This window comes from Ostrea edulis, chromosome 1 (assembly GCF_947568905.1).
Source record: "Ostrea edulis chromosome 1, xbOstEdul1.1, whole genome shotgun sequence".
Taxonomy (NCBI): domain Eukaryota; kingdom Metazoa; phylum Mollusca; class Bivalvia; order Ostreida; family Ostreidae; genus Ostrea; species Ostrea edulis.
Genome location: NC_079164.1, coordinates 87,695,999 through 87,715,965, shown reverse-complemented (window position 1 = coordinate 87,715,965; position 19,967 = coordinate 87,695,999). Strand labels below are relative to the sequence as shown.

General features: G+C 34.9%; 1 protein-coding gene and 1 long non-coding RNA gene across 2 annotated transcripts; one reads left to right on the top strand and one right to left on the bottom strand.

Annotated features, from left to right (window-relative positions):
• Window positions 1-1,693: 1,693 nt before the first annotated feature.
• Window positions 1,694-18,604, bottom strand: LOC125664814 (uncharacterized). Its single transcript, XM_056164615.1, has 4 exons — window positions 18,408-18,604; window positions 8,189-8,250; window positions 7,239-7,373; window positions 1,694-5,988 (listed from the first exon to the last, which is right to left on the bottom strand). The coding sequence occupies exons 1-4, from the start codon at window positions 18,512-18,514 to the stop codon at window positions 5,483-5,485; spliced, it is 810 nt and encodes a 269-aa protein (XP_056020590.1). The 5' UTR covers window positions 18,515-18,604; the 3' UTR covers window positions 1,694-5,482.
• LOC130054557 (uncharacterized) lies at window positions 13,349-14,301 on the top strand. Its single transcript, XR_008802848.1, has 2 exons — window positions 13,349-13,859; window positions 13,954-14,301. It is a non-coding gene; the product is annotated as an uncharacterized LOC130054557 (long non-coding RNA).
• Window positions 18,605-19,967: the final 1,363 nt, after the last annotated feature.

Below are 19,967 nucleotides of genomic sequence, written 5' to 3'. Positions count from 1 at the left end.
ATATTTTCGTTTTTTATTTAATAATTTCGTATTCTATATGATAATGTTGATTTTTATTTAGTTTTGGTTTGCAGTAATAGGCATTCGTAAGTGTGACATTATCTCGACAAAAAATTATACGCCGGGGGCAACCGTCCTTATGCAAGGTGAGATAACGAACAGTGATCAATCTCATAACTCCTACAAGCAATACAAAATAGATAGTTGGGCAAACACGGACCCCTGGACACACCAGAGGTGGGATCGGGTGCCTAGGAGGAGTAAGCATCCCCTGTTCACCGGTCACACCCGCCGTGAGCCCCATATCCTGATCAGGTAAACGGAGTTATCCGCAGTCAAAATCAGTGTGCCAAGAACGGCTTAACAATCCGTATTCTTTCTTCTACAAGTTAGGCAAAATTGAAAGTTTATTTTACATAGTGCATATTAAACCAATACATATATTTTCTGATTTTTGCCTTTCAGGATCGAATGTTACCAATACAACAAATTTCGTTTTGCCACCAAATGCTTTTGAAGGTCTTAGAGTCCCTAGACACAACAATAGTGCATATGAGCTGAGTTTGATATCTGCATATGACCCGCGTCACAGTGCAAAAGCCATCGGGAGTGTTGGTGCTTTGATTATAGTATTAACTGTTGGACTAATCTGTCTGTCAGAAATTGTAACTTTATGTAGCCAGAGAGAGGTGGCGTCTAAAAACACTAGGTTATAGCTTTTCTCTGACGATGTTCATTTATTTCCGATCAATATTTCCTGGATATAGTATATTGTCATTCATATGTCGATTTGATATATCCCTGTGAGCTCGAAATAAAGGACACCACAGAGTCGTCCACTTCTGCTTCATACTTAGATATTTTATTGAAAGTAGACATTAACGGCAAACTGACAACTCAACTGTATGACAAACGGGATGATTTCAGCTTCCCATATTTATGTAGTAATATTCCATTATCACCTGCATATGGTGTTTATATATCTCAACTGATTCGATATGCAAAAGTTTGTTCAGCGTATAGTCAGTTTTTAAATCGAGGTAAGCTACTGACAAACAAGTTGATGGTACAGGGGTTTCAACAGTCTCGATTGAAGTCAGCATTTCGCAAATTCTATGGTCGTTATAACGATCTAGTTCGTCAGTACAACCTCGCCTTGGGTGAAATGCTGTCTGACGTGTTTCATACCGATTGTTAAGCCGTTCTTGGCACACTGATTTTGACTGCGGATAACTCTGTTTACCTGATCAGGATATAGGGCTCACGGCGGATGTGACCGGTCAACAGGGGATGCTTACTCCTCCTAGGCACCTGATCCCACCTCTGGTGTGTCCAGGGGTCCGTGTTTGCCCAACTATTTATTTTGTATTGCTTATAGGAGTTATGAGATTGATCACTGTTCCTTATCTTCACCTTGCATAAAGTATAGTTTTACATTCATTGAACAAATTCGTATAGATTATTGTTAATTTATTGTTGATATTAGAAAGATGATGTGGAATTTGGTAGTAATAATTCAGTTTTCAAATGATGCATGGTGAGGGTTCGGATGTGAAAGTTGAATCTTTTTATCTACATGCATCTGGGCTGGCTTTAATTTGCCATTTTACTATGGAGACTGTTTGAAAATATAGTTGAAAGTTCACTTGAAAAACACGGTAAGTTGAAAGAGAATAGCTTCATGAGGGTTTTATTTTATTTAGATTTCAGCACTTCATGACTTGCAGTAAAAATCTTGCATATTTATTGCAAAATAAAAAAAGGGGATACAATAACTTTTACACGGCAGATTGCGACTTCATGGAACAATTTTTTTTCAATGTTATTTCGTCCCGTGGGGATCCGGGTTACAATAGGTCCTCAGTACCCCCTTGCTTGTCGTAAGAGGCGACTAAATGGGGCGGTCCTTCGGATGAGACCGTAAAAACCGAGGTCCCGTGTCACAGCAGCTGTGGCACGGTAAAGATCCCTTCATGCTCAATGGCCATAAGCACTGAGCATAGGCCTAAATTTTGCAGCCCTTCACCGGCAGTGGCGACGTCTCCATATGAGTGAAATATTCTCGAGAGGGACGTTAAACAATAATTAAGTAATCAATCAATCAATGTTATTTCCACTCTTTAAAAACACGTCCTTCACTTTTACGCATTTCAACTGTCATAAAATGGCATTCACTTCTTGTCGTGACGTGATGTCAAATATCATGAGCATTTGTGCTCCTGAAATAGAGTGAATGAAAACGTAAGATTCTTCTTTACAAACCCGTGGAAATATGTCATGCTCCATGAAGCCCATTTTCAAATATGATACTTGAGATTCTTCGGAAAACATATAGTATTTGCATATTTAATGATTATAACAGCCATTGTATGTATGTCGACGAGTATGTCGCCATGCTTAGTCATGCATTTATGCATAGTTCGTGAATTGTTACTTGACAGCTTAAGTACATCTCTTTATATGCATTTCTATAACTTTTGCAATCCGATGAAACCTGATATTACTGTGGTTAAACCCACGCTTATATGTATAAGTTCCAACAACACCCGATACCTATAAGTATCGGATCCGCAATGTAAATACAAGGTCAAATACAAAAATTATACAAAACACTAAAATGACCAACGACATGAGCCAAACGAGATCTCAAATTTGCGCTCCTTCGGGACAAGCGAAAAGAATGACATAATGTGGTCAATATTAACATAGAATAATACAAAACCAACGAAAAATATATGTAAATACACCTAGTACTAAAATCTACACTAAATCTATAAACGTATTTACACCGCAGACTTCATCTTTTTGGTTTTTAAGCTTGCCAATCAATGCTAACAGAGGAACGAAATAGGACATGTCCTATTCGTGTAAAGAGCTGATTCGCAATGTACGAAGTAGCAATAATAAACTTAAATAACCTCAAGTGGAATGAGCTATGAGAGCTTGTTATCCGTATGATAAGTTTTAAAATCGAGATAGGCTACTGACAAACAAGTTGATTATGCAGACTTTCAAAACTTGATTGTTATAACCACAACAGAATTTGCAAAATGCTGGTTTTACAGGAGGCTGTTGAAATTCCTGCACCATCAACTTATTTTTATTAAAAATTGGGCGCCACCATATAACTGAAAAATTGTTGAGTGTGGCGGAAAACATTAATCAATCAATATTAGTCTGTCTCGATTTTTTAAAACTGATCATATGCAGAACAAGCTCTTGTGTATCGAATCAGTTGAAATATATAAGCACCATGTGCAGGAGATAATGGAACGTTGCTACATAAATATGGGAAGTTGAAAATGAAGAAGCTGAAATAATACCGTTTATTATAATGTTGAGTTGTTAGTTTGCCGTTCATATCTATTTTCAATAAAATACGTAAGTACGGTGCAGACATCGACGACTCTGTGGTGTCTTTTATTTCGAGTTCACAGGGATATTTCGCATCAACATATGAATGAAGATTGCTATTGTTAACAGATAAAACGTCGTCGCTATATCTAAATGTCATATTGAATGTCACAGCAAGAGATTTTTTTCTTCTCACGTAGAATTTTTTTTCTTCAAAATAACCTGCTTCATAAGAATATAAAACCAGGTCAACTAACAAAGGAGCACAATTCGAACAAATGGGAATTCCAACAGACTCTTGGAAGATCTGATCACCAAAGAGTACGAAGATATGATAAATGGGGAACTCCAGCATACTTTTAATTTAAATTTCAGAGTATTTGTGCGTGGAATCGGAGTGGTGTTTAACGGAGTAATTGTTTGGATGATTGATCACTAGATAGGAATATTCCCGTTTTCCAATTTTGTTGAAGAAGCAACTATCCATGATGTCAAAAACCATAGTCTTTAATTTATCGTGAGGAACGGTCGAATAAAGATTTGAAAAATCATACATTTTGATATTGTTGATTTGAGAAAAGCTTTGCGATTTCAATTTTCCTAAAAGTTCTTTAGATTTGTTATAAAATCCACATTCAATTTACACCACTTCTGGCATATGTAGTGACATAGTACGTTTGAAGTTTCTCTTTCACAACTGTTAATACGAGGGCAAGTCAATATGTAACCAGCCTATCCCATTTCCGATTGTCCGAGACGGTCACAATTTTCATGACTTGTTTCAATACTGTGGAATCATTTCAATTCGTGGGGGCCAATGTTCGTAGGAAAGCAGAATTGTGCAGGTCCGTGGGGATGTTATTTCGTGGGTAAGCGATACGTTGTCACTAGGAGAGATAACTCCACTTGGTTTAAAAAAATGTTCAAGAACACGTAAATTCGTGGGTAAGAGTGACCCACGAATCCACGAACATCAACCCCCACGAACAATGATGATTCCACAGTACATGTTTTATACCTGGGTGCACGCGTATCAAGTCATTCTTTAATAACATATTGAATGTCAAACAAGGCTAGTGATGCAAAGGCGTGTTTTTCATCTAAAGTTGAGTGCCTTGCTATAATTCGGTACTTGTATTTAATGTAGGTAAAACAGGCAAATAAATACACGGCGAGCTAGCCGATGTTTATGGGTCTTCTGCACCATCATATGTTAAGATTAAATTCTGGGTAAGGGCAATCAAATGCGGTAGAACGTCTTTAGAAGAGGAAGCAACGTCTGGACGCCTACTGGATACCACTGAGGAAGAAATGTGTAGGAAAGTTCGGGATCTAGTATACTCTAATAGGCGAATTCAGGTGGAAGAAATAGTGCAGGAATTAGGCATTTCACATAGTAGCATTTCAACAATCTTACATGATCTTTAGGTATGTGCAAGCTAACAGTCTGATGGGTCCCCAAATCCCTTAACGATGAGCAAATGGCAACCACAGCATCAGTATGTAGCGCCTTGTTGAAGCGTTTTAGGTCAAAAGATGATTTTCTTTTGCGACAACCTGCCTATTCGCTTGACCTAGCTCCTAGCGACTTCTTCCTATTTTCAAACTTGAAAAAGGATATCCATGAACGTCATTTCCGAATTGACGAAGAAGTCGTGGCGGCAGCTGAGGAGTGGGTCAATGGAAAGGACCCTGACTTTTTTAGTTCTGAACTGATGACACTTGAACACCGTTGGTCTATGTGCATCACACTAGAGGTCAATTATATCAACAACAAAAAAGAGGTGGATCTCAACTGCAAATAAGTTAGACTGGTAACTCATTGATTCACCCACGTATTTTCGTGAGGAGCAAAGATAGGGGCTTCGTAGAACACTTACTGGATCCAGCAATATATCTTTGTAAGGGTTTTTATGAAGTTCAGGAATCCAGTATATGTACGTTAACTCATATTCATTCGACCCATTGACTGGTATTTTAAATGTGTCTAAAGCTGAAGCATGGTTTTGAAGAATTTCATCTTTTGAAAGGGCAGTTGGAGTATAAGTACGATTACTAAAAGTGTAATTAACGCTATACGAGTCAGCCTTATGTGGATTCAAGTGTATGGTATGTTCTTCCCATTATATCAATTGATTGTAACTGGTGAAAGATACATGTTGTTAGTCAATGGACTGACATGATAACTTTGGTTAGGATTGGTTGGAATGTTTCCATAAGTTACTTGGTTATCTATAATGTCCTCTGGTCTATCGTAATGATCATCCTCGTATCCGTCTACTGTGGATGTCGACGTTCTGTCTACTCCAAACGCAGCACCTCTAGATCTGTACGTTGTCATTTCGATATTCACGCCGGATTGTTCTTTGTTGAGACACCCGTATGACAAAGATACGTTTTTCGGCTTTTGTTCTCTTTTGCACATTTTATTAAAAATGTAGAACGTGCAAAAGACGAAAAATATTAAAACGAAAATTGCTATAAGGGCAATGATACTTAGAAGCAGTATTTTCGTGTTCTCCTGAGTAGGCACAGATTGAGTACTAGCGCCGATGTTAGTCGTTTCTTTTTCCTGTTCTGTTTTTTCCGTTTGTGTAATATCGTCTTTTTCTTGAACTTTTGGAATAGATTTATCTGAAAATTTAAAGCAAAGTTTCATTTCAAATATCTCTCTGTTTTCAAAAATAGACAAACTAATGTTTTGATGATGAATTTATATCTGCTTTGCAATGAAAATTTGGTGAAGACAACGAACATAAACTAACAGTGATCGATCTCATAACTCCTAGAAGGAATATAAAATTAAGAGTAGGGCAAACATGGACCCCTGAATATACCTAGAGATGGGACCAGGTGCCCAGGAGGAGTAAACATTGCCTGTCGACCAGTCACACCCGCCGTGAGTCCTATATCTTGATCAGGTAAACAATCAGTGTGTAAACAACATCAGATAAGGAAATAATGGTGCGCTCACATAGTGTGTGCGGTGCAACAGCTAAATATAGTTCTTCAAAACCGTGATCAATACACTGCAAAAGGTGGAAAACCGGAAAAAGATGTTATCGTAGTTTAAGTATTTTACTAATTTATACCGATTCAAAGGGAATTTATAGAAATAAATGCAATTCATCTCAAATTGTAAATATGTACAAGGAAGTGTAATGGTTATGTAAATTATTCGAGAATAGGGAAGGTCATATCATTTGATGATGAATGCTCTGATATTTGATGATAGATGTGCGGATAGTTTTAATTAAATCGGCTTTGTTTTTCAGTTTAGATTTAAGCGATAGCCATCTCATATTTATTGCTGAAGTGTAGGTCGCTACCGAGTAGTCATTTGTAATTTTTCTAACATTTGGACAATGAAACCACCACATACAATTCATTTTGTCCTCTCCCTCTATTGTCCTTGGAATCTGCTCACAATTGTATCTGTTGATAAGGAAATTGTTTTGTACATGTTACACGTGAACCATAATATGTTACATACATGTATGCTGTGTTTGAATATTTGGTATTGGGATGTGAATGTATACATCATTATAATTTTTTTAACTTCCTAAAAACCCTACGCTGGTTTCTTCTTACTAAACCTTTTTACTCGCTTATCATAACAATATTTCCTCATACTGCATGTACGTTTCAATGACTGTGATCAGTCAACATGGTTGCGTATTCATTCTCGGCATTTGTATCCACCTCTATTTTTATCCTACTCTTAATATTCAATTCTTCATAGGATGTTTTAGATTAATCACTGTTCGTTGTCTTCATTTTTTCATGTAGGTGAGTGGAGTAAGTTTACGATGCTCCAAGGATATACATATAACCCCAACAATAAGCACATAATTGTGTATTTCATCGGTGATAACAAAACCTACTGTTCATCTCCTTACAACCGATTGCATGATGACACGAGGCTGGCTCACAGGAACAAATATTTTGACATTCACCACCGTAGCTCGGAAAACGACATTGCTGCGAACAATTGATTCCAAAATATCCAGGAAGGCATTCTAGATATAAATGTACAATTGATCTGAGCGAGTACATGAATATCACGGTTATCAGGTAAAGAGCTATAAAGCAATTGAGTTATGTATTCAGATAATATGTGATGTTTGTTGGAGAGAGAGAGAGAGAGAGAGAGAGAGAGAGATTGCACAAAATATTCATGGTATAGGTAATAAGTAGAAAAAATATATCCAACGATGACTAAGTACACATGATCCACATTTCATTAACTACACTTAGCGCTATATGATTTTTAGTAGGAATTTGAATTTGTTTAGGGGTTTTTGTATATGCCATATACCTAGATTCAATACTTTTACAGGCAATATACTTTTTCGATGGATATTTGTTAAATTTCATGTGCGGCACATACTAATAGGTTATAGACTTTGTATGGGAAAATATGACGACCGAGTTTTTTGGCGCGAAGACGGACCGAGCTTGCGACAAAAAACGAGGTCGTCATATTTCCCGTACAAAGTCTATAACCTTTTTATTATATACTTTCAATTTCATTTAGAAACTAACAATAATTTTATTTTTAACAATAACTTTATCGGTTTAACTGAGTAAAAGATGAAAAACACGAAAAATTAGAAAATTAACGGCGTAGAAATTTGATTGTGACGTAATGTTTGCGGGCCGGAATGTTTCTGGGCATATATCGTGTGATATATGCCCGCAAACTTTTAAAGAATAAAGAAGAGATGAAATTGAAAGTATTTAATAAGAGAACTTTATTTGGTGGCACATTTATTTTTATTTAAGTCGTTTAATCTTATTTTGATGATGTGTGTAAATATGTTTGATAATATACCTTGGCATTCTCTAACGTCACTATTCCACACATACCCTGCACAGCAAACCTTTCCTGTTTCTCTGTGAAAGAAATAAGTATTATAAAATCACAGATTCATAAACAGGTACTTGGAACTCTTACTGCTAAATTTAACTCAGATAACCATGTATAACAAATACTACTGCTTCTCTATTAGAAAATTATGCATTTCATGGAAGGGTATATTTATAGATAACTGATAAGATTATGAACGTTTTACAGCGAGGTTGAGGTCAGTTAAAGTGAGTGATGAGGAAATGTAATTCTAAGGGAAAGTAAACACTCGGACTTTATATGTCTACTTTTCAAATTGGATCGATATGATGTAGTTGATTCGCTGATACTGTATCGTTATATTTGACTTGAGGGTCATCTTATGGGTTAAATTTATTTAGAACAGTCACAAAGCTTAATCCTAAATGTATGTTACTGACAACAAGCATATTGTAAATAAAAAATATATCGAGTGTCGACATCAAACAATACATATCTTACCGCTCGCGGTAGCTTAGTATAGAGCGTTCGCGTCGTAACTTTGAGGTCGTTAGTTCGAGCCGCGCTTGTACCATGGCCGCGTCAAACACAAGACGTAAACGTAAACTGTGATTATTCCTTCGCCAAACGTTTGTCATTCAAAAGTGAAAATCGCTGGTCTTTCGAATATGACCTTAAAAGATGGAAGTCGCGTGAGGCTATGGCACGTTAAACAGCCATGTCTACAACAGCCGTAACCGCTAAGCATACACCCCTACTAACGTGTTCGGAACATATTCTTTATCGGTGTTAAGTAGAGCGTAAAATCAGAGACTATCGAATGAAATATAATCTCGCTACTCCGAGGCTCCAACGCGAGCTACCTGAGACCCGGTGAATTTTCTACCGGATATGGATGTGCTTTAAGGAATCCCAGTGCTAAGGTTAGAAATTAGAAATTATGGTATATTGTGCTTTATTTCTTTTTGCAATATATACATGTAGATCTACGTATCAATGCATTATTTTCCTACCGCCATCAGCTAATAAAGCTTAAATAAGAAATGGTAAGAAAGAGTTATCGTCCTTAGATTTGGACCTAAGCCAACAAAAATTTGAGAGGGCATCTTTCTATTTCAAATTCTCATATTTAAATTTTAATGTTGCATAGGGATTGTGTTCAATTTATCAAACATTGAAATGTTACATACAATTTACCATTTTCACGCAGAAAATACCATAGTCTGTTTCATGTTTGAGGTGTATATGTATCTGTGAATGTGCATGTTACAAGCAAAGAAAGATGCATTGCAAGTATCGTAAAACATCTAAACTTAATATTTCTTTGGTGGAAACATAATTTTTTTTTCTGATTTAGCAATATAAATAAAGTGAATTTATTTTATGAAGAAAGTAAATATTGATTGGATCTATTGTGGTGGGGGTGTACATGTATACTATACCCATTCATAATTTAATGAAATGTAAAGATTTTCTTAATTAATCTCATTGATGCATGCAGTACACCTAAGAAAATTAGACTGAATGAAAAGTACATGACATGTATTTGTATGCTAATCATTTGGTACATATGTAATGAAAAATTCCAACTTTTCCTAAATATGATATGATTTAATGACCAATTATGGATTGTTTTAAAGTGGAGAGAAATCAACAATAAAAGGAAATTAGAACATGACTAGATGTAGTACAATGCATGTATACCATTGCCAAAGCATATAATGTACCAGTGATAATTTTAAAAGTTGATCACAAAACTGCAAAGACATAAGGGGACAGTGCATTATATTTAACAGGATCCTCCCTGTATCTAATGCAGGATTCTAATTGTCAATATAACATGTATGTTAAATCTGGTAATAAATGTGCATAAGACACCAGGGGACAATGCGTTAATTAAAAGAATTTTATCAGATCATGCCGGGACCATAGATTCTTCTTATATGTAGCAAAAAATCGCAGTCTTAATATAAAATCATAGTAGAAAACATTTAAAATTCCTGAGTGGTGCAGGTTTCATACTCATTTACAGATTGACAGTCTATAACTCAGAGTTCACATGTATTACTAATGTTTATTTATGCAAGCATTTATGATATATAAATAATTATTAACACATTATATTAATGTGACAGGACGATACACATGGATGTACATCATGACATTACTGATACATCAATCAGTAAATATTTTTCATTAAGTCATTTCTTAACATTGTTCCCCTTTATGATTAAAATACCTACATGCATTTCTCTTTTTAATCAATTTCTAAGATTTACTTACTCCAATTACAAACTTATAATTACAGAAACACACATGTAATATAATCAATAATCTTTTCCATATTTAGATTAGGCATGTATCTGTACGTTAGAGGACAATTAACCTGTACAAAAATTAAAAATCTTAAATCAAATATTGAATCACAATTAGGATTACATTGCACGACCCTAATTAACTATTGTTTTAATATACATCAACTATATTTTGTCTGTAAGAAACCTTTGCTGTTTCAATTATATAAGTATTACATTTCTCAACATAATTAAATAGTTAAGTCTCAGAAATCAAAATTGAGCTGTGAGCCAGAAACTGTTCTACTACAGAAGAAATTATTTTGCATGATCATACATGAATTTTGTTTCAAGTTTGGCCAAGTTAGGTTCAAAGTGTGCACTGAGTATTATTTAACCTAAAGTAAAGAATTTTGTAATTATCAGCTCTCTTTAATGAAAAGCTGACGGTGCAATGTTAATTATTTTACATGTTTTAGTTTGTGCTATATTTAACTGAATAGCCTTGTAAAAAGAATTGTGAATTAAATACAATTGTAAATGATCAAATATATTGCATGTTGATGGAGGTTTAAAAATTTAAAAGCATAATTAAGGTCTCAAATAAAAATTGTTGTGTTTTTGACCCTAAATTAAACAAACTACCCCTTGTTTTTTAAATAAACAATATATCTATTTTGTATTGCTTATAGGAGTTATGAGATGGATCACTGTTCGTTATCTTCACCTTGCATTACATGTATATTGTTGAAGAGATCTGACATTGAAGAAACATTGTTTGGGGGACTTGACATCAATCTGTGATTCGATTACTTCATCTATAATAAGTAATTTTAATGAAACTAAATCTAAAAGTTGCATTCACAGGTGAAAAATGAGCCCCTCATGTTCAATAAGACATGATTGATTTGTTTAAATGGAGATAATGATCAGAATGTTAAAACTTTGTTTACAGTTAAAGAAATAAGATACAAATTATATATCCCAATCTGAATTAAGATTAGACTGGTGTATTCGACTCGTCTTCGGTACACCTCAATACATGGAAGTGTATCGTAGAGAAGCGGAATTCTTTTTATCCTTATCCAACTTGTCATTATTTTGACTTAAATGTTCGAGGAAACACAGCAATTTATATTTTAGCCTAAATTTCAAATCATAATACATATTTGTGCATGTGTCTGTTTTCAGTGTACGTTTTAGGAAATTCGACTGATTCACCATGCACCCTTTGAACAAAGGTATATTGAGGTCCTCAAAGGAATCCTAGATTTGTCAAGGTAACGCATCTTCTATGATAATTGAATGTAATGATTATGTTTTCAAGATTTTACAGTAGATTATTCTAGCTGTTACCCACAAAGCAAGATCATTTTATCTGTCCTTAAAGTTTTGGCCAACCTATACACTGCATGCAGATAATTATGTTTCTTACAATTTTGTTTATAGTATTTAAACATCTTTTTATGGTTGTATATTTACATATGTACATGTAACAGAAGTTATGAAGTACAGGTATGTGTTTAGTGTTTTATTATGTAAAATCTACTTAATAGGAGTACAACTACATTTACATATTATGTACATGCATACAAAGGCACAAACACAATTTCTACCTCAAAACTTTCATCAGATACAAGTCAAAAAATTTAAGATTATAAGAATAAAGCTAATAATTCTACATGAAGCAGATCTTAGAAATATTTTCATGAAGAGATACATCATTGCTTATGCTATCACTTTGCCTGTCTTTCTGTCTTGGTTGAATATAATACACTTGTAGATGACACACACTGTTTCATGGAATATTGAATCTTAATAATTGACAAATCGTATAATTTCATAATATTACATTTTTTGTTATATACTGAATAACTGCATGATTTTTTTCTTGTTTTAGAAGTCCCAACAAATAGTACAGTGTCTTTGTGTAAATTGTAAGTAGTCAGTGTCTTAGTATAAATTGTAAGTATTTTGAAGCATGATGTTACAGTTAGTTTATAATGTCTCTCCTCTTTCAGGGGAATACATATTGTTTTTATTAGCTCACCTGAGCCAAAAGGCTCAAGTGAGCTTTTCTGATAAAAATTTGTCCGTTGTCTGTCGTCGTCGTAAACTTTTCACATTTTCGACTTCTTCTCAAGAACCGCTGGGCCAATTTCAACCAAATTTGCCACAAAGCATCCTTGGGTAAAGGGCTTTCAAGTTTGTTCATATGAAGGGTCATGTCCCTTTCAAAGGGGAGATAATAGCAAAAATGCAAAAATTGGGTGGGGTCATTTGAAAATCTTCTCAAGAACCACTTGGCCAGAAGAGCTGAAATTCACATGAAAGATTTCTGACATAGTGCAGATTCAAGTTTGTTAAAATCGTGGCCCCCAGGGGTAAGATGGGACCACAATAGGGGATCAAAGTTTTACATGCAAATGTAATGGGCAAATCTTTTAAAATCTTCTCAAGGCCTTTACCAAAATTGGAATTAATTTCATGATTCCAGGGGTAGGGACTTTTTATTCCAAGGTGATTATTGTCCTTATCATTTGAAAAGGACTTCTGTAAATTTGCTGATACAGTATAAAAAACCCATGCATAATTATGAAAAGTAGAAATGGATGGATCAAAATTGTGAATTTCGCAACCCCAGGGTATTGACTTTAGGTGGGTCCAAATTAGTACATCATGTTGTGTTGATTTACATATATTATGAAAAGTAGAAATGGATTGACCAAAATTGTGAATTTCGCAACCCCAGGGCGTTATAGTAGATTTGATCACGTACCAACTTCATGTCATATCCCAATAACATTCAAAAATGATATTTTATTTCTTATATTTATATTTTCTTTTTTGATTTGTGTTCTTACCGAGCTTCCATGATTATGTAGCAGATGACCAAAATAACGATCGTATAGAACACAAAATATAGTTCGTGAGAGTTTTATCGAATAAAAAATTAGGAACAATATCAAAGAAAATATAAGATAGAGATATTTAATTGAAAATGTTAAAAAAAAGACGAAACATGTGTAAAAATAAAGGTAATTTAGAGCGTAAAGTTAAATGAAATGACGACAAGAAGAGCGGAGTAAACTAAATCCGTGGTGTGATTTGGTCGCGATCAGCGATGGAGAAACTGGCGTCGGTCTAGCTTACTAAATTGAAAACGCAATTGTTGATCACAGATTTCGACAGAAATTCAAAGGATCTGAGAGAATTGATGGTGGATATGATGGGTCAAGTTAACGTTAAGCTCTTAGTCAGGTTTTTGGAAAGAAACAACGGTATGTTCATCGTTAGGACTCGCGGTTGTAGCCATGCAGGAGACGATTCAAGACAGTAGGACAGATTTAGACCAAGTGCAGGTAGGTTGCGTCTTTTATTTACCTTCAGTGTATGTAAAATAAAATAAAAACGAACTGACGGAGTTTTTGTTCACTTGAGAGATTTTTGTTGTAGGATTTTAATGAAGACTCGCACCGGTACCCTGACATGAACATGTACATTTTTCGAGCCTCGAAATCAGCCTCGCTTATAATCATGCCGAGTCATAGCCGTGATGGAAGTTGCATGGAAACAACAGGTTAACTTATCATCATGAAGTAAATACATGTAGGCTTATAACTCTGCCTACATGTTTTCGCTTCCAATATCATAGAACTTTATTTTATAAATTCGCCATGCAGAAGTTGCAGACGGTATTTAAAACTGTATAAAATGAAACAACAGAACGATATATGTTTAATGTTTCTATTTTATAAATTGATGAAATTCTTGTTTGTTTACAAAATAAACTGTATAAATATCCTGCTGCGTTTATTTCTGTTATGATGTCATTGCAGTGGCGGATCCAGGGTTTACGAAAGGGTGTGTGTGAAAGTCAAGTATTAGCCAAAATGCCTAGCCATTTTGGGTGCCAATCTGGAATTTTACTCACACTATTTCTATTATTTAAATTTGTGACGAAAGGGGGGGGGGGTGTCTAAATCCCCCACTGCATTGCATAAGCAAGAAGCCAGATGAAAATACAGGAACTGACTTTTGAAACGGTGATTGTATCCATACGCAAGAAATGATCACGTGACCAAATTCATGTCACACGAAATTGAACATCAATTTCATTAGTACTGTCATATAAGGAAGTGCATTGGCAAATGTAAATATATCCTGTATTATGGTGTCTGAGATACTCTAATTAATGTGCATGTCACAGACTAAAGTTATGAATACAACTTTCAAGAATTTTTAAGAAATTGTTATAACTTTAAAATGTATGTATATTTACTGATATTGAATAATTAAATTTTATAAAATTTCAGCATCTGATTTTATGTATACATAGACATATTTTAGAGATTTTCCACTCTAAAGGTTTGATTTCTTTAATATTTAAGACTAAAAAAAAAACGTTTATGCAGATACAATGGTGTAACATTGTCTTACTTTCTGATCAATACGATGGATCAATATATGTAGATAAAAAAAACTATGTATATTCCAGTACATGTGGGAAATTTTGAACTATTCAATTTTCATTTATGAGCAGTAACCTGTACATAGTACTTCTTAACCAACTTTAATACTGTATAACTATAACTACCTGCTTGCATGCATTGCAGAGCACAGCCGTAGTAATGATTCACATTTGCTGATGAATTTCTTTAGTATAATTTAGAGTAAAATTGGTATCTTAATATGCATGTTAGGCTTTTCACAGATTATTTCTTAAAGGGATTGATTCACGATTTCCCCCCAAATTTTCTTTTTCACTTTTTAGTGATCAAAATCTACTGTCTAATGTGTTTAAAAGATTTCACATAAAAATTAAGGTTATAGATTATCATAGAAGCCCATTTTGATGTTTATTATTTGTTTTGTAAACAAAGATTGCTGTATGTTATTGTTTACGAAATTTTCAAACGAAATGGATATCGATTTAAGTTTATTATATATCTTTCACATTTCAAGCAGTTTTGGGGTAAAATGTGTCATCTAAAAGTTAAAATTTGGACTATGCACAATTGAGATAATTTATAATATAATGAGTTATATTTTAAATGTTTACATTAAAAAATGAAAAATACTTTTATCAAAAATCGTGAAGCAGTCCCTTTAAGATATATAGAAAATATTTATATATTCATATAATTTGTATTTGAATTGAAAACAAAATCTTTTGTCCTGTGACTTGCCCACTCTTCAAAATCCTTAATCGGGGAGGGGGCGGGGGTTCCTAAGTTCTAAAAAAAATCTTGATTTCTTAATTCGGGGGGGGGGGGGTGTGTTAAAAACTTACTAGCAAAGATCAATTTTGTTCTTACCTTCTATTTCGTAATTCGGGGAGGAAAGAGGGTTGACATATGTACAAATTCTCCATCGATACATGTTTGCAGTTTTGTCTTTACCCTAACTACCACTATACATGTATATGAAAATGGAAGAGAGCCGCCACCCCAATTTCTTTATTTGCATACGTTATAAAAAATTGAATTATTACCGTCCCCTCCCCAAGACAAAAGAAGAAAAGGCACCCCCTCATGACACGACGGTAAGACTAAATATCAGTTAAACTGCATTTTGTTAATACAATCTAGATCAACTTCCTGAACTTTTCGTTATTTCACAATCATCGCCGGTAATGACAGTACTTAATTGAATTTTCTACGTAATTGCAATGCATTGATGATACTTGTATGTATATTATATAGAAAATGACTACAGCTTTGGCAGATTTATTTCCGGTTTCCTTCACTGCGGAATTTGACCTTACCTCTAACCTTTTAATGGGTTAAAACCCACGTGGTGTAAATTTGAATAACAATAACGTTAGTAGTGGTGGCATTGGTCTTGTAGTACTTTACCTACAGCTGGTGACGTTTTAATAGAAGTGAAAAAGTATTGACAGGTCATCAAACACCCAGACAAGAATATATATATATATATACATAATGTATATATATATATATATATATATATATATATATATATATATATATATATAGATATACATTGTATATATGTACATATTTTGGAAAGCTGTAGGTTACCCCCACATCATTATTATTTTTCCCTATATAAAATACCAAAATTATAATCTCTTCCAAAAATAAAAAAAAACTCCCCCTATTTGCTGACATTATTAAATCGCAGCAATAATAATAATCTGTCCCGATTTTCAGACACCAAATTATAATTTCATCCCCGAAAAAGAAATATTCTTCATTTAACTGACATTATTATAATTATACTGCCGCAATAATTATAAACTAACCCGATTTAAAGTCACACATTATCTTTAGATTGATGATTGATTGAATATTGTTTAACGTCCCTCTCGAGAATATTTCACTCATATGGAGACGTCACCACTGCCGGTGAAGGGCTGCAAAATTTCGACCTATGCTCGGCGCTTATGGTCTTTGAGCAGGGAGGGGTCTTTATCGTGCCACACCAGCTGTGAAACGGGACCTCGGTTTTTGCTGTCTCATCCGAAGGACCGCCCCATTTAGTCACCTTCAACGACAAGCAAGGGGTACTGAGGACCCCCCCCCCTTTTTTTTAACCCTATGGAAAGCCGTAGGGTACCCCCCACATTATTATGATTATCATAATATATATATATAATTATATATATACAAAATTTATTATGTTTATTTTACGTCCATAAACCTTAAAGGTGTATGTGTTTATTTTATGTCCATTCTCTCACTGAGTATGTCCATAATAGAATACGGGATAATTCAATTAATATGATGTTACCCATGCTACCATTGTTTCTATATCACCTACGGTATGAACATGGTGGACAAATTCATCATGTATATATATTGCGTAAAAATTCATCTATGACATACTGTACATATAAGTGTAGGTATCTTAATTCAGATTAACAAGTCACTTACGCGCCGTGCAGAAATGACACGGGGAATCGATAAACTGTTGTTGCAGACATTGGTGGGATGTAAATATAATAATATAGACCTTTTGAGTTGTGAATTTTTGCTTGTGTTTCAGCAAGATGCATGCATTATGAAACACAGTATTTACAATTTGTGTAAGCGAAACGCATCTGAGAGCTTTTACACGCGTATGTTATCGTCATATTGTTTCTATCATTTGTATCTTGGCCGTGGTGTTTTTCCTTTTATAAAAAGTGTACAATAACTGGAGATACACCATGGGACGGAAACATCACTTGCATTTTTTTTTAAAACTGATCTGTGTAAATAAATTATTGAACACCACCTGCCAATTTCAACACATGGTGAAGTTCAAAGATCTTGGCTCGCGGCCGTGTTGATATCCATTTTATCATCCACGAAATATGTAATCCTCACATGCTTGTAAGAAAATCCTCATGGTAATCATTGAATAAAAACTGTAAACCCAAATCGTGTAAATCGCCAATGATCTAGGGCTGAGGTGCTCTGATCACAAACTAACGGGCGATAAGTGCGCGATGAGCATGCATGGCTGGAAGAGGAAAATACCCAAGCGATCAACTGACAAAAACTGTATTTTTCATTGGAGTATTTATAAAAAATCATGCAATAACCACTGGTCACATGACAGATATTATATTTCTAATTGGTCATGATACAAGTAAGTTATTGAATATTTATGTCGGTGCATCTTGATTTTTTTGGACGAAGGGCGCTTCGCACTCGTCACCGCCCTTCGTCCAAATAAATCAAGATACACCGAAATAAATATACAATAGCTATTACTTACAGGATATTGATATCGTTCTACGTTTTTCACTGATTGAGTATTTCTGCTAGCATAGTTGAAGGGATATCTTGTTTAATTTCGTAACCACGAGAGATAACTAATTGTATCCTTTGAACGATCATTGCGCTGTAACCACTGTGATGATAAAGTAATAAAGTATTTCCAAGAGTAGTTTCACTTACCCTTCGCACAATCTTTTGGAATAAACAACGGTAAATATCGAAATTAAGTTCCAATAAAAGCAGAACTTAACTTGATACCGATTATTATCATTGTCAGTATACATCATAATTCCTTAGAAATTCCTCTAGGATAGACGTTGAATACATGTACAATGACAATCCGTCCCCAATTCTAAATCATAATTATTTAGCAATATTTTCAATATATTCCAATTTTCTAAAGGAGGAAATGTTTGTATTGCATGACATAAAAAGGCGGAAATCAGGCTTTCAGATTTTGGAACGCAGTTCGCAATTCACTATTCGCAATTCAATAGTGAACTGCATTCCAGAACGCAGTTCGCAATTCAAATTTCTATATGCATAAAACAACATCACACTGGAATTATAAGGATGGGGTGCCAGTTACCAACCCCAAACACTGTGAAGAAATGGTGATGGTAATCTCTCTAGTTACGTAGATCCGCCCCTCCAATTTTTATGCATAACTTATTACACTTAGTGAATAAACATCTGGTTCGGAATCATCGAAGACCCCTACCCTGGGGACTGAAATTTTGGTGGTAGGGTATTAGTGGTCTTCTCCCACCACTGTGAAGAATATAAGACTCTCTTATGAGTAGCCATGAAATATAAGGTGATTCCACCCGAGGGTTGCAAAAAAGCTGTGAAACCCGAGGCTTTGCCGAGGGTTTTACTGCTTTTTTGCAACCCCAAGGGTGGAATCACCTTAATATTTCATGGCAACTCATAAGAGAGTATTTTTCTCTCATATTTCTAGAGTTTTCCGTTTTCCTTGTGCCTAGCAACGCGATTTTGAGAAATTCCCAATTAATTAATTTTTTGCTGTACATTAAAAATAACACCAGAATCGAATTCTACGACCTTCATTTTGGCAACTACGTTGCCGACAAAAAATCGGCCAACGAGTGTATAAGTGAATTGTATTAGAGTTATTCCTCTTTGAATAAATCAATAATCAGGGTGATGCGTGACGTAACTCGACAGTCCATCAGCGCGAAACATTTTGACAGACCTAATCAGAGAATATGAATCCACAACTGCAGGTTTTTTTCTTTTCTTAGAGGAGCATTGATATTGATATTAATTGAGCAGTTATTTAATGACGAGTGTGTGAAGAGAAATTCCAAGTGGTTTTTGTTGGTGAATATGGGCATGGATCCAAGTCCATAGACTTTCGTTTTTCACGCGTGCAAGGACTCGAGTCTCATGGACATTGAAGGCACTTATTTCACCTGAGACACGGACAGTAGACGTTGACAGAGTGAATGTGGAGGTAGGCCTAGAAGTAATAGACCGTGTGGGCTGGGTTTCTGTGAACTGGCATAATGCACCGGATGACATAGGTGTATGAGGAATTTGTGACTGTCGTTGAGTGTGCAGTAGAGTTTAATTGTTCAAGGAATGTGTATTTTTGTGTCCGGTCACATACACCTGGAGATTATCAGGGACATTACAATCTGTCATTTTTTGTACAAGAGCTTTGCAGACGCTATACGCGCTATAGTGTTCGTCAATCGAGGCGAGGTAAGTTGCAAG

Excerpts from the sequence above, each read along its gene's own strand:
- LOC125664814 (XM_056164615.1), bottom strand. The coding sequence starts at position 18,514 with ATGATGTATACTGACAATGATAATAATCGGTATCAAGTTAAGTTCTGC. Across the intron at positions 7,374-8,188 it reads TGACGTTAGAGAATGCCAAG|AATGCCTTCCTGGATATTTT; the intron begins GTATATTATCAA and ends ATTTATATCTAG. Across the intron at positions 5,989-7,238 it reads CGGTTGTAAGGAGATGAACA|ATAAATCTATTCCAAAAGTT; the intron begins GTAGGTTTTGTT and ends TTAAATTTTCAG.